The sequence below is a fragment of the Vigna umbellata genome, chromosome 6 (genome assembly GCF_029865625.1).
Source record: "Vigna umbellata cultivar VRB3 chromosome 6, Vumbellata_1.0, whole genome shotgun sequence".
Classification (NCBI taxonomy): Eukaryota; Viridiplantae; Streptophyta; class Magnoliopsida; order Fabales; family Fabaceae; genus Vigna; species Vigna umbellata.
This window is the reverse complement of record NC_142170.1, coordinates 15437451-15452809: the sequence shown is the minus strand read 5'-3', so window position 1 is coordinate 15452809 and position 15359 is coordinate 15437451. Positions and strand designations below refer to the sequence as shown.

The following is a 15359-nucleotide window of genomic DNA, read 5'->3' as shown; positions in this document are numbered from 1 at the left end:
ATTATTATTATTATTATTATTGCCATTTAAAGTTCCCCTGAACTGCAGATGATTCTGAAATTTTCTTTTCTTGTGTTGAATGGATGATTAAATATTTCAATGGTTAATAAACTTGATTTGCAACATAAAATTTAATTTAGAGTGTTACCCCAAACCTGCCAAAACTGCAACTAAACCGATTACACATTATAATAAAAAGGTTTAATGTCTCGGTAGGTCCCTATTTTCGGCGTGAATCTCAAATAGGTCCCTTTTCTTTTCGGCGTCTCAATTGGGTCCCCATTTTTGTAAAATTGTAACAATTAGGGGTCTGCCGTCAAATTGGACAAACGGCCGTTTAATTGTTTCTTACGTGGCATGAACAGTGTTTTCAGTAATGACACGTGGCATGATTCCCATCTGACACATAAGAAACAATTAAACGGCCGTTTGTCCAATTTGACGGCAGACCCCTAATTGTTACAATTTTACAAAAATGGGGACCCAATTGAGACGCCGAAAAGAAAAGGGACCTATTTGAGATTCACGCCGAAAATAGGGACCTACCGAGACATTAAACCTAATAAAAACAAATAAACACATATTATAGCCCAGTATTATACTAGTTACTCGGTTTTAATTTTGATAAAATTATTTTTGCAAAGCTGATATTGAAGAAAAATGTCACAAATAAACTATGTTTACAAACAATATCTTAAAATTGGTTTTAAAAATCTTATGTTTTAATTGATGAATTATACTCACTTTGAAAATATTAATGAGAATATTGTCTTGTTTTTAATGATGATTAAATAGTATAGTGGGAGGCATTGATTATTATATAACAAAGTCTTCAAGACTTGTTTCTTTTGAAATTCGAAGTTCTATTGGAATTTTATTTTTAAAAAGTGTATAGAATGATTCAAGAAAAGATATATATTTAAATTGTTCCTTTCTTTACCCATAACTAATAATGAAACTATTTTGCATACTGAAATATATACATATATCTATCTTTTGTAAAAATATTTTATATAACTCTTGTTTATTTTTATTTTTATTCTATTAGCCTACTTTTTCCTTTTGTTTTTTCTCTTTCTGTATATAGACGAGAGTATTCATAAAAAAAGTATTAATAAAATATCAATAGGTTTCTTCTATCAAAACCGTGATTTTAAATCTTAAATTCACTTTATGCAATGTTGCCAAATATATTAAGCAATTTGGGTGAACTATATTAAAACACAAAATTTATTGATAAAAACAGTGTGTGATTATAAACCCAATGAGTGAGATATTTAAAAACAGAAAACAAATTAGATGCAATGTGTATATTTTAATATAATTAAATATGCCTCCAAACATCAAAGAGGAGGATTTAACTAAATAATTGATATACCAATATACTAAACAAAATATATTCACATTTATATCTAACTATATACTAAACAAAATAATTAAACATAACATTATAGTGTTTTATTAGTCCAATGATGCGATTAGTATATTAATGTTATTATTATAAATATTTTACTATATATTGAATAAAACTGTCTTTAAAATCAAGTATATAGTTTAGAATGTAATCGTGTCTGTGATGATATATTACATCCAATTAAAAAAGTGATTACATCTAAAAAGTGTTGGTCCTTTGGAATGTTTCCCTTCCCAATATAAGAATCTGAATGCAAATTTAATTTGAAAACCTATTTTTCTCTGTTATATATATATATATATATATATATATATATATATATATATATATATATATATATATATATATATATATATATATATATATATATATATATATATATATATATATATATATATATATATATATATATATATGCTTACTCTTTTTTCTTGCCACTTTTTATCTTATTATTAAAACTATGTTTGGAATTATATAATAACTTGTGTAATTTATTTTGTATATATAATAACAAAATTATATTAGTCATTTTTTAAATTATGAAGGGAGAAGAAGAAGAAAATATGGGGGTGGAGAAAGAAATAACCCAAACCATGGATAGATAGCCCAAATGAAACCCAGTACAGTCCCAACCCAACCCACAATTTATAGACCCATCAAACTCTGCGAATTCATTTAGTGTTCAATGTTGTTAAATATTTTATTAAATACTACACTTCTCAAATTCTTTATTTTTAATACATAACTTTTTTTATTTAATTTATTTTCTCAACCAGTATTATTCATTAACATTTTGTTTTATTACTTTTGATTCTGTAAATCTAAATTTTGTTCTCTCTTTCTATTTATTCTATTGTTTGAAAACTTCATGATAACATAGTGGTATTTTTTTTAAGTATATTTTTATAAAACGAGAGAAAATATTTACAGTACATAATAACAAGCAAGAGAGATCAGAAGTGCATGAAAAATTTAAATAAATTTATGATAGAAAAATGTTAGTGATTGTTTAGTCTGTCATAAACTTAAACACGAGAATATAATATCAGATCAAAACTCAAATAAAACATTGTATATGTTATTAATAGTTGTTTAATGTCTAAAATATGTCTTAAATATATGGTAAAGCCATTTTTAGTTATTTTGCCTATGTTTTCCCGTTTTGATGGGATGAGTTTTTTATGATAAAGGTTCACGTGACGTATGTGACGTTACTGCAACATGCATTTTCCTCCAAAAAGTAATTATACATAATGCATTACATGACTATAATTATGGCCAACTTTCTATTATATTGTTGTTTAGTTTAACTGTATTTCTTTGTTGTTTTCCCCCTTTCCTTCGGCAATGGGTGAGCTGTATTGTTTGGTGAAAATTACATGCCATCTTTCTGATATGGTCACATCCTGTTTCCAATTATTCTGTGAGTATGATTTCAACTTCTAAGTAAAAACAGTGGAAATAGCAGTTAAAATAAGAGTTATATTTCATTTCCAAATTCAGCAATCTAGTGTGTATATAAATATGTGCATTGAGAATTGAAAGATACACAATCCACTACTGCTGATTAAGTAAACACAGAAATGGTAAGATTTAATTTCAATCTATTCAGAAATGACAAGGTATAATGTGTCTTTGAATATGCACTCTACTTTTATGACAAATTGCCAAACAGGGGGACCCTGAAGGAGTTAGAGAACAAGTGTATAATTTGAAAAAAGAAGAGGTAAACAGGTAAAGAGAAGGCTTAGAACTTTATGTTCCAAAAGTTGGCAAAGCAAGCACCTTAGGAAAATCCTTGCATTAATTTTTGTTGGTGTAGCATAAATGGTGATGACCCACATGCAGGTTGTGCATCTCACAAACCCTGGGTGTCCCAGTAACTTTTGAACTCTCCTCACTCACCTTTAGATAACTGCCACGTGATTTCAGGTTCCATGTTGCCCCCCACCTTCTCTCTTCTGTGAAATCTCTCATCATGCTTCATCAATCAGCAAATTAAAAATGGACTAGAAAGTGCTTTCTCGGTTTTCCTGAAAGAAGAACCTTTGTGGCTTTGTCCATTTCTGCACAGCCAAAACTCGTTTCAAAATTGAACAAGAAAAGAAAGAAGCTTCTCTTGACAACAAGTTATTCCACTCCACTCTCTCTCCTTTGACAAGGACACCCCAGATGAATCTTCTTGTTCTCTTCCTACCTATTTGGGTGCTTAGCATTTCTCTTTCCTTGCCAATTCTTCATGCTGCATCTTTCATTTCTGTTTCTCAAAATGCACAAGCTGAGTCTCCAGGTACCATACCAACAACTTCTACGCTTATTTTTAACATTCCTTTTTTAGTTTCTGCTCGCTTCGTGCTTGGTAGTGCCTTTTATGAGTTAGCATTGGTTCTAAACTCTACAAAATTCTGAACTTGATACCCCCAAACTACACAGCCATACTGTACTGTTTCTACTTTCTATTTTCTGTTATCATGAATTTTCCTTGAATCGTGGTCGGGTGTGATCATTTTCTTGATATATATAAGCGTGGTTTCTGAAAAATGCAATTTTGAAAGTAAAAAGTAGTAAAACATTCATATTTTGGTGCTGAAGTCCTTGGAAAACCATAACCTTTCACTGGCAGTCATAAATTCTGATCAAACAAAACTGTCTCCTCATTTTTCTCTTTAAGTAGACATTTTCTGGCTTTAACGATCTCCCGACCAACTTTTTCATCTTATATTTTATTTTTTGAATTGCAATTCCCATCAACGTTTTCTTTGATTTGAATTTTTATGTAACTTCAGTGTATCGGTTTTAAAAAAGCTCTGGGACCGGTTTTTCAAGTGTCAGCAACTGCAATTGTGTCTGCATTTGTCCGTAATTTTCGGCAATATCAAGAAACATGACGGAAACTGCAATTTAAAACCTTGAAATTGGTGCTTAATGAACTATTTTGCTGTCATACTTTGGAACAGGTATTCATGAGGTCAGAGCAGTGCACCATCAGAATTTGAATAAGAGAATTCTAATTGCATTAGTTGCTTGTTCTGGTCTTGTTGGTGGAGTCTTCCTAATCATAGTTTATGTCTGGTTCCGTCGACATAAAACCTCAAAACTCTCCAGAAGTAAAAGCCAAGAAACCACCGGTATGACTATTTTTTCTGGTGAAACTTTATTTGGGTCTTCTTTTTGTTTTTGTGCAGAGGTAATGCAAGCATAGAAAATTCCTTTTCCGCTCCTCATTCATTTATTTATTGAACTTGTAGAGGCTGCAAAAGGGGAGACTTTAAGCTCGGTTAATGCAAAACTTAATTACTCAAGGATGGCAGATAAGAAGAGTTCAGTTGCTATTTTTGACTATCAGCTGTTGGAGGCTGCCACGAACAGCTTTAGCACAAGCAGTATTATGAGAAAGAGTGGTTCTAGAATCATTTACAGAGCTAACTTTGATGAGCATTTCCAGGCAGCTGTGAAGAAAGCAGATAGTGATGCTGATAGAGAATTTGAGGTGATGGTCCTTTAGAATTATACTTGAACATGTATTTCCTGGGATATGATATTTCTCTTTATTGAATTCGCCTTTAGTTGTTGCGCTAAATTTCAGAATGAAGTGAGTTGGTTGAGCAAGATGCGCCATCAGAATATCATAAAACTTATGGGTTATTGTGTTCATGGTCAATCGAGGTTTCTTGTTTATGAATTGGTGGAGAACGGGTCTCTGGAAACTCAATTGCATGGTACATTTTTCATTAATGTTGATCAAGAAAAAAGGAAAAAGTTCATATATTAGGAACTTAATGATCACATGTTGCTCATTGGTATCAACAATTTGTAGGGCCTAATCGAGGGTCATCTTTAACCTGGTATCTAAGGTTAAGAATTGCTGTTGATGTTGCCAGGTGAATTTAGGATGCCTTTTCTGCTTAAAATTAATTAAGTATTCGTTGCCTCATCTATATTGTCTAATGCATATTTCGTCTGTTAGAGCATTAGAATATCTCCATGAACACTCCAATCCTCCTGTGGTTCATCGAGACTTACAATCTTCTAATGTTCTTCTGGACTCTAACTTTAATGCGAAGGTTAGATTGTTATTGACTTAATAATCTTACATGTTCTCAATTAGTTAATTATATTGTTCATTTTCCTTTCTGAGTTTTGTGATTCAGTTATCAGATTTTGGATTTGCTATGGTTTCTGGAATGCAACACAAGAACATGAAGATGTCAGGAACTTTAGGATACGTGGCCCCTGAGTACATATCACATGGTATGCAGGAATATTTATCATCATGAAAAGACATAACATTAACCTTGCCACACTGTTGCTTCATGCTCTTCCTGTTTGATCACTTCACTTTTCTTTTGAAAATCATTTCTTTCTAAGTTTTTATGTCATTCTTTTTTTCTAGTGACTGCTGCCATTGCTAGGTACTATAATAAATAAGTTCTACAATTGTGATTATCCTGAATGACAATCAGTGAATGGAGTTTTCTTATTTGGGGGAAATTCTTTTTATCCTTGTGCAAGTTGAGAAAGGAAAAGGACATAATCTACTTTTTCTTTTGTTGAAGTTTAGTAACTTACTATCTACAGTATTGTAAAGGAAAATAATCCAATTAAGAGGGATAGAGGAAGACAGGAAACCTAAATGGCTATTTTTGGACTGACTGAAAGGGATGGAATGAAGTGAAATGAGGTGTAGTTGGATGGAATGGAAAGGACCTTTCCCTTTCTCTCCCTTGAATTTGGAGGGCATGGGGATGGTATTATCTATTCCATGATAAATTTCCAAACATAGAAATGGTACCTTTGTCCCGTTTCATTCTATTCCATTCCATTCCCCTCATGCATTTCATTCTTTTATATTCATCATTAGATATTGAAGCCTATCCTTAAAAAACTTCAGTAGAACCCATTAAAAAATCTTGATATAGTGTGTAATTTGCAAGTACTAGCTTACTTTGTGAGGGTAGAAGAGATATTAGTGAATTGAACCGTTTCCCCTTGTAATAGCTTTAAGCTGACTGAAACTATGAAGCTTGATCTTTCCATTTTTCCATTTTCCTTCAAAATGAATGTAACAAGAGCCAGCTTTTCAGGTAAACTAACTGACAAGAGCGATGTCTATGCTTTTGGGGTTGTCCTTCTAGAACTCCTAACCGGAAGAAAGCCCATGGAGAACATGACCTCAAACCAATATCAATCCCTTGTATCATGGGTATGTTTTCTCAGTGGAGAAATCTGAATGAAAACTCCAGTTCTGCAGTACTTGATGGTTAAAACTTTCACCTTGCAGGCCATGCCTCAGCTAACTGACAGATCGAAGCTTCCAAGTATTCTTGATCCTGTTATCAGAGACACAATGGATTTGAAGCACTTGTATCAGGTTCGTTGGGTAGAAGCACTGTTATCACAAGTTTTTCTGCTTAATGATAAATGCAACATCTTAAGTTCATGTTAGCATTCTACAGGTTGCTGCAGTTGCTGTACTCTGCGTGCAAGCAGAACCAAGTTATAGGCCACTCATAACAGACGTGCTGCACTCTCTCATCCCTTTGGTACCCGTTGAGCTTGGAGGGTCATTAAGAGTTACAGAACCCATCAGCTCAGAGAACTCTCATTGATATTATATAATCGTTTTTTCATTTTTCAACTATGGTACCTGTTCACTTCTTAAACTTTATAATTATAATCATTGTTATTAATATTACAAAGAGACAAAGAGGAATATCCAAGTGTAATTATTTATGATTGCAATTTGATTCTTCTTTCACTCGTACTATATGAAACTCGAATGTCTATTAAACTGTGTTCTTATATGACACATATTGGACACTTACACGCGTATGACATATCACAATGATATTACCATCTTTACAAGTTCTGAAAACATTCTAAAAGATTAATTTGGTAGCTGTATAACCGAAAGACGCATTTGGACTTACAAATCATTAATCTTAAGAAAGAAAACATACACACCACGCAGACAAATGTATTCCTAACATTTGAACACGAATTTTACGGTTAACAGAGTTGAGTCTATCAAAAGGAGACATAAACACCAATGAGATATGAGTTCAATCATATAATGGATTGACACTGTCGCAACCGGGATCACGACGGGACGGCGACCCGAAGAACAAACGGGTTTGAGAAAAAGATTCGTGGAGTCGCCACCATAATTTATTATGGAAAAACTATGGAAAACCAAAAAATAAAACATGGTCTACGAAAAGAGATTTTCAGGTTCGGGAATCGGTTACGCGTAAGGAAGGTGTTAGCACCCTATCGCGCCTGCCCAAAGGCAGTACCTTTAATTAAATGTATAAAGATTGAAGTGGTTTTTTAAATGTTTAATTTTCCCTAAAAAAAATAATATAAATAAACTATTGAGAGACAAAAATATATTTTTTGTTTTATGAACCCGACAAGAATTGATCTTGGTCCTACGTACATCCATTTAATGGACAATCAGGGATCACGTAGTTCTTTATCTAGAAAAAGGTTTGTGAGTTTGTTTAAAAAAAATATTATAGATTGATTTGGATTTTTGGAAAGTGAACACGAAAAAAGATTTGGTTTAACAAGATTGATATTTTTTATTTTAAAGATTTTGTATTTTTTTATTTTTAAGAACGGTGGGAAAAAAAAGGACAGAAACCGACCATATGTCGACGTGTATCTATACTTCAAAAATCATGATTTTTAAAAGAACGTCATTTGTATAAAAAAATAAAACCTTTAGAAAAAACCTTCAAATTGCAACAAAAAAGAAAAAAAAGAGGGTGTGAAGATGACGTACCTTTTCAGCTTTCAATACTCTCTAATTCTTCTTTGGTAATTTCTGTTGGCAGAGTTCTTCTAGCATGATAAATTACTTTTCTCTATACTCTCTTATACTTTTTCTATCTCGATTATTCCATAGTGTCTCTCTCTCTTTTTTCTCCTCTATGGCAGAGTGCATATTTATATACACACATTGCAATATTATTAAAATCTTGCCTTAATTGTGAATTAATTGACAGTAAAACAAAACAGGGAAAGAAATTGCATGGTTGCCAGAAAACAAAATAAATAATATTCAAAACATTGATTATCATTATTGTCAGAAAATCATAATTTCCTCTTTAAAAGCAACTGATGCAACAAATTATGTTAATATACTATTTTAATTTATTGTTTATAATTATTAGCATAATATTAATTCAAATTTTTACCATATTAAACTAACATTTCAAAAATATTGTAGTAAAGTCATTATTTTATCCCTTTTTACCCACCATTAATTATTATTATCTTATTTTTTTATTATTTTTAAATATTTACTTACCCGGACGAAATTGGGTGTTGACAGCTGCCCCTCTTTATTTGGATTTTGCTGGATAACATGAACCTTAGAGTTTTTGTGTTATCACAGTAAAAGCTAAATAAAGATAAAGACGCTAATTTCGTTCGGGTCTAAAGAAAAGGAGAGAGGTTACCTCGAAGCTTACCTGGTAGAGCATGTGGCAACCTTGTGGAGCTCGCTGAAAAAGCCGTGACACTTGTGGAGGGTGTGTCATACCCTATGAACTTTGTTCGTATAACTTGATGGTGAGGCGTAGGAACCTCGTAAAATTAAGTGGTGAGGGCAGGAACCTCGTAAAACTTGATGGTGAGGCGCACGAACCTCGTAAAATTAAATGGTGAGGGCAGGAACCTCGCATAACTTGAATGATGAGGGCAGGAACCTCGTAAAATTAAATGGTGAGTGCAGAAACCTCGTAAAATTCGTATAACTCCTTTTGTGCCAGGATGAAAACTGGGCTTTGGTGCCAGGATAGAAACTGGGCTTTGGTGCCAGGATAGAAACTGGGCTTAGGTACCAGGATAGAAACTGGTCTTAGGTGCCAGGATAGAAACTGGTCTTAGGTGCCAGGATAGAAACTGGTCTTAGGTGCCAGGATAGAAACTGGTCTTAGGTGCCAGGATAGAAACTGGTCTTTGGTGCCAGGATAGAAACTGGTCTTTGGTGCCAGGATAGAAACTGGTCTTAGGTACCAGGATAGAAACTGGTCTTAGGTGCCAGGATAGAAACTGGTCTTTGGTGCCAGGATAGAAACTGGTCTTTGGTGCCAGGATAGAAACTGGTCTTTGGTGCCAGGATAGAAACTGGTCTTAGGTGCCAGGATAGAAACTGGTCTTAGGTGCCAGGATAGAAACGGGTCTTTGGTGCCAGGATAGAAACTGGTCTTTGGTGCCAGGATAGAAACTGGTCTTTGGTACCAGGATAGAAACTGGTCTTTGGTGCCAGGATAGAAACTGGTCTTCGGTGCCAGGATAGAAACTGGTCTTTGGTGCCAGGATAGAAACTGGTCTTAGGTGCCAGGATAGAAACTGGTCTTAGGTGCCAGGATAGAAACTGGTCTTAGGTGCCAGGATAGAAACTGGTCTTTGGTGCCAGGATAGAAACTGGTCTTCGGTGCCAGGATAGAAACTGGTCTTTGGTACCAGGATAGAAACTGGTCTTTGGTGCCAGGATAGAAACTGGTCTTCGGTGCCAGGATAGAAACTGGTCTTTGGTGCCAGGATAGAAACTGGGCTTAGGTACCAGGATAGAAACTGGTCTTAGGTGCCAGGATAGAAACTGGTCTTAGGTGCCAGGATAGAAACTGGGCTTAGGTACCAGGATAGAAACTGGTCTTAGGTGCCAGGATAGAAACTGGTCTTAGGTGCCAGGATAAAAACTGGGCTTAGGTACCAGGATAGAAACTGGTCTCTTTTTTTTGTTTGAAAATTCTGAATTTCGTCACTGATGTATTTTCCTTGAACTGTATTCTATTGAAATTACAAATTCTTGTTGGCGATGAATGGTGTGCCATGCTTTTCCTATGATGATACCTACACTATGATGAATGCATGCATGTATGGGTGAAAAATTAGCTGAGCCCAAAGATGGCATTATATTTCTTGTTTTGTTTTAAATCCACGACATCCCTTAAGGACAAGCTCGCACCCTGTGAATGTGCCTGTGATGCTTATTATTTTCGGGAGGGATTTTGAAAGTTAAGAACGACCTTATGAAAGAGATGAAAAAAAAATTTATTGCATAATATAATATTGTCAATTCCACCTTAAAAGCATTCCCTATCATGGAATCATTAGAAAATTTTTTACTGTGCCAGAATTAACTGGCAAAGGTAACCCCTCTCCATCCTTTCTGGTGAGAATAAGTGCACCACCACCAAAAGTCTTCTTTACTACATACGGACCTTCATAATTTGCAGTCCACTTGCCCCTAAAATCTTTTTTAGGACCAATTCACCTTCTTGGAATTCCCTTTGCTGGTATAGTTTCCCATGGCATGTTGTGGTCAATCTTTTTTTAATGAGATTGAGCTGATCAAACCGATTTTGAACTCCATCTGCTTCTTCTAACTGGTTTCCATTAACACTTGTAGGGATGAGATTTCTACCTCAAAGTGTAGTACTGCTTCGGTTCCATATGCCCAAGAAAAAGGTATTGCCCCAGTCGATATGCGTACCGATGTGAGGTAACTGAAGGTATATTCCTCTTGATATATTTTTATTAGCGGCCTTGACTATCCCATTCATCTTTGGACGACGATGGGAAGTTTGATTGTTCAGGTTTGCGGCAATGAGAAATTGTCTTTAAAGTATGATAGTCGACATGAATTTGCTCATTATAGTCCTTCTTCAACACGATACTTGCCACCTTTTGGGAGTATCTTGCCCCAGCTAGAAATCTCGCATCGAACTGCTTTTTGTACTTCATCTTTGATTCTGAAGACACTCATGTTGAACTCTTTCTTCGTGCTAGTGTCGACTTTTACCTTTTTTTCTCTCGCTTTCTTCTCTTACACTAAAGACTTCAACCTTTACTTGATGGAGTTTTATTTCTTTAGAATCTTGCTTCACAAATATCATTAACTCTGGAGAGGGTTCCGGGTCAGTCATAATCATCTTCCATGTTATTGATAGGGTGCTTAAAATTAGGAAAAACATTATTGTCATATCCATGTTATTCGATTTTAAAAAAATATTTAAGACACGAGATGATGATAAAAAACGAAACAAACATGATTTAATGTTAAACCAAATGCAAAAAAAAAAAAAAAAAAAAAAAAAAAAAGCGTCAACCCTAAAATAGGAACCCCAAGGCTCCGGGCAAAGCAGTGAGGTTAATTAAAAAATGATTACATTTCAATAAGCATCACAGGCAAATTCTTTATCCTTCAGGTCTTTGGTTTGCAAATACATCTTCTTCTTTATCCTTGTGGTATACTTGTAGGAAATTTCTGTCGATCAAATCTTGGAGAATGAGTCTAAACTTGGTACACTCATTAATGGAATGCTCGGATCCTAGATGTACTCCACATGCCTTCTCAAGGTCACCTTTGCTCCTGAGCAAACCCAGTTTTACCAATTTATCAAAAATGATCTCTTTGGAGCTTTGAATTTCACTTACATTCCTTACTAGTTTGTGTCGTCCAACCTCGATGGCATTGGTTGAGGCGTTTCCATGCTCGGCAAGGGGGTTGACCTCAATTCTAGGTTTGTCTTCCTGGAACTTCAACCATCCTGCATCAATTAGCGATTGTACTTTGAACTTAAGACCCATGCACCTTTCAGTCGAATGGCCAATGCTTCCCCCATGAAAATTGCATCTTGCATTTGGATCATAATTATGAGGGTATGGAGGTTGTAAAGGTTTCATGGGACGAATACTGGCCATGCCTTTCTTTAAGAGATGAGGTAACAATTCTGTGTATGTCATAGGAATGGGAGTGAAATTCTTCTCTGGTTCTCTCCTAGGATGGGTGTTCTGACCAACATTCTGATCTGGACCTAAACCGGCTCCAGTGCCCCTGGCATTAGCCTGTTGTGGTTGATAATATCCTGGTTGTCGAGGTCTCATTTGGGGACCAGACACTGTATTGTTCACATAAGGAGGATAACTCGGGCTTGGTTGATAGCTATGTGTGGGTGCATGACCTCCCCACATGGGTATTGCTGATGTTGCATGCACTCCCCCTTCTTTCTCTTTCGGAGTGGTGGCTTGAGATATAATTTTCCCACTTTTCAGTCCGATTTCGATTCTTTCGCCTATGATGATGATATCGGCGAAATTGGAAGACACGTTGCCAATCATATGCTCATAAAAAGGTGGTTGTAGTGTGCTTACAAACATTGCAACCATCTCCTTGTCATATAGAGGTGGTTCAACCTGCGTTGCCAGCTCTCTCCATTGTTGTGCGTATTCTTTAAAAGACTCCTCATCTTTCTTTGCCATATGGTGCAATTGTAACCTGTCTGGCGCGACATGCATGTTGTATTTGTATTGTCTTACAAAGGCATCTGCCAAATCTGTCCAAGAATGGATATGAGAGGATTCCAGATGCGTATACCAACTCAACGCTGCTTCAGCCAAACTATCTTGAAAGAAATGAATAAGTAGTTTATCGTCGTATGCGTAGGCAGCCATTTTTCGACAAAACATGGTCAAATGGTTCTTAGGGCATGTGTTTCCCTTGTATTTCTCAAATTCTGGCACCTTAAACTTGTGTGGAATGGTCACTCCTGGAGCCAAACTCAACTTTGCCACGTCACCAAACCCGTAACTTTCAAACCCTTCTATGGCTCTCAATCTACCTTCTAGAACTTCGAGTTTATCCTTCGCTCCTTCTACGTTCGCCTGCAAAGCAATATCTTGTGCGACAATTGTGTGGGGAAGCTTGGACGTTTCATTCAGATTTGCCTCAGTTGTATGGATAGGCCCCTGGGTACTAATGGGAAGTACATTGCTGGTTACGGGAAAAGCCAAAGAAGTATGCTCTGCCTCTGAATAATCTCCAATTGGCGGTGTGTAACCTGGTGGTAAACCATACATTGGAAATGTGAATTGTGTGCCCACGGCGTCATGTACTGGAGTGTGAGCATTATCATCAGCCTTTGCAGACGAAGTCTCTCCTGCGGTTTTCATGGCTTTCAACGCTTCTAAAATTTGACCGACTTGATCCTTTAGCTGACTAATATCGGCCTTTACAGTTTCACGTTCTTCTTCCCAATCTTCCATAGCTTTGGAGTTTGCTCGAGTCCTTTAAGGATGTCGTGAAATTTTCGCCGTTGTTTTTTCTTAAACTTTATACTGTTTTTATTAACTTAGATTAGATGAAAACGATTTATGCGAAAATGCAGAAATGATGCATGCTAAAAATAAACGAAAATCACAGAAAAGTTGAAAGTGGTAAGGATTTAAAGGACACTGAATAGCCACGTTGGCATGTAATATGTGAATATGAGATACAACACACGAAAAGGATATTGGTGTTTGGTAAAATAAGTATGGAGATATGTATCCGTGAATGTCAAAGCTGCCCCAGTTTTTAGGCATGGGTTTTGTTCATGATAGGGAACAGGTATGGAAAGGATTTACTGAAAAAGGGTTGCCCCAAATGGTTTGATTTTCTTTTGCATGGCTAGTTAGGGAGTTCTCAAATAACACAAGCGAGAATAACTTTGGCAAGACAAATATGCTCTAGTATACGGTAGCGTTATTGTTTGTTAGAGTCAATCTCTTTTCTTTTGGGGAAGGCTGAAAAATGAGTATTTTCAAGCAATGCACACACACATGCTCAACAGAAAATGCTATTGTTTACTTAAAATATTTGGTCACAAAAAAACGTATAAATTACTCAAAATGTAATAGAAATATTTTTTTTTATGTTTTTTTTTTTTTTTTTGCAAAATGAAAATGATAAAACTTTTTGAGAAATATTTTTTATTTTCCTCTTATTGCATTCATTTGCTTTTTTTTTTTTCAAGAAATTGAATTTGAAGAAAACTATCAACCGGGCCCAATGGGCTTAAAAAAAAGTTCTTGCTACAGTGAAATGAAAATTAAGTTTGCCATCTTCATTTTTCCTTGTGCTTTGAAATTTTGATTTTTCTAAAAAAACAATTCTTTCTTAAATAACATGATGTCAACCTGACTTGTTCAAAAACATTTTTATTTTTATTTTTAAGACTCAAAATAGGTTATAAAGAATGATAATTTTTTTTGATGAAGAAACATATCTTCCCATTAAATTATGATCGCCTTATTTCCGAAAATCTTAACTTAGATAAGTTGCCCCTGTTTTCTTCATTTTTCATTTTTTATTTTTTTTATTTTTTTGCTAAAAAGATTGCTTGCGATCACTTTGAGACAGTGCCCCTTATAAACTGATTTTTTTTTATGGATAAAAATGGATGATAGAAAAAGATGAAGAAGAAAACTATTTTCACGATTTCATGTTAATAAATGCTTCAAAAAAAAAATGAAAGTTTTATTAATTCATTTGACTAAAAAGTGTTTATTTTTCCTTATTAATTTATTCATTAAAGCATGATATTTTTGTTCTTGTTTTTTTTTTTTAAATAAAAACAAGACACATTTATTGTTATGTATAAAGAAAATGAAGGAAAATGATAAAAATGTTGCTAATGCATATGATGCATGAAGATGTCTATGCCAAAATAATGATTAAAAGACAACATGTTTTATGTTTTTAAGGTAGGTCCAACGTCCTAAAGTCTAAGCATTGCATATGCAATCTCACAGGGAAAGCTTCCTAAACCTAAAATTGAGGCCACCAAAGCTATGGTCCTTTTCACAGCTTTTCCACAACAGTTGAAATGCAACTAGGTGTGAAATTGCATGTAAAGAGAACAGACACTGGCTGGGGTTCTCACGATAGCCAAACTGGAAATAGTCCAGACGTGACACCGCTACACAACCCCTCTAATTCTATGTTACACTCAGACCCGGGTATAAGGTCTCACTCATGATATGCAAAGTAATAATAATAATAAAAAAATGAGTTAAATAAATTACAAAAATAAATAAAGACAAACATATATAATAAATAAAGGGAAAAATAAATAAAATAAAGTAAAATAAAAAACCACATCAATTTTGC

At 34.7% G+C, this 15359-nt stretch overlaps 2 protein-coding genes across 2 annotated transcripts; one reads left to right on the top strand and one right to left on the bottom strand.

Annotated features, from left to right (window-relative positions):
• The first annotated feature begins 2611 nt into the window (after positions 1–2611).
• LOC124843302 (putative receptor-like protein kinase At1g80640) lies at positions 2612–7156 on the top strand. The gene is made up of 11 exons (XM_047320008.2): positions 2612–3262; positions 3347–3704; positions 4372–4542; positions 4663–4904; positions 5001–5133; positions 5232–5295; positions 5382–5478; positions 5566–5665; positions 6499–6617; positions 6696–6785; positions 6871–7156. Exons 2-11 carry the CDS (start codon positions 3587–3589, stop codon positions 7021–7023), a joined length of 1287 nt encoding a protein of 428 aa, XP_047175964.1. The 5' UTR covers positions 2612–3262; positions 3347–3586; the 3' UTR covers positions 7024–7156.
• Positions 7157–11626: 4470 nt separating this feature from the next.
• LOC148196850 (uncharacterized) lies at positions 11627–13474 on the bottom strand. The gene has a single exon (XM_088093524.1). The coding sequence runs from the start codon at positions 13472–13474 to the stop codon at positions 11627–11629; it is 1848 nt and encodes a 615-aa protein (XP_087949650.1).
• Between the last annotated feature and the right edge of the window lie 1885 nt (positions 13475–15359).

Excerpts from the sequence above, each read along its gene's own strand:
- LOC124843302 (XM_047320008.2), top strand. The coding sequence starts at position 3,587 with ATGAATCTTCTTGTTCTCTTCCTACCTATTTGGGTGCTTAGCATTTCT. Across the intron at positions 5,134-5,231 it reads TCTGGAAACTCAATTGCATG|GGCCTAATCGAGGGTCATCT; the intron begins GTACATTTTTCA and ends AACAATTTGTAG. Across the intron at positions 6,786-6,870 it reads ATTTGAAGCACTTGTATCAG|GTTGCTGCAGTTGCTGTACT; the intron begins GTTCGTTGGGTA and ends AGCATTCTACAG.
- LOC148196850 (XM_088093524.1), bottom strand. The coding sequence starts at position 13,474 with ATGGAAGATTGGGAAGAAGAACGTGAAACTGTAAAGGCCGATATTAGT.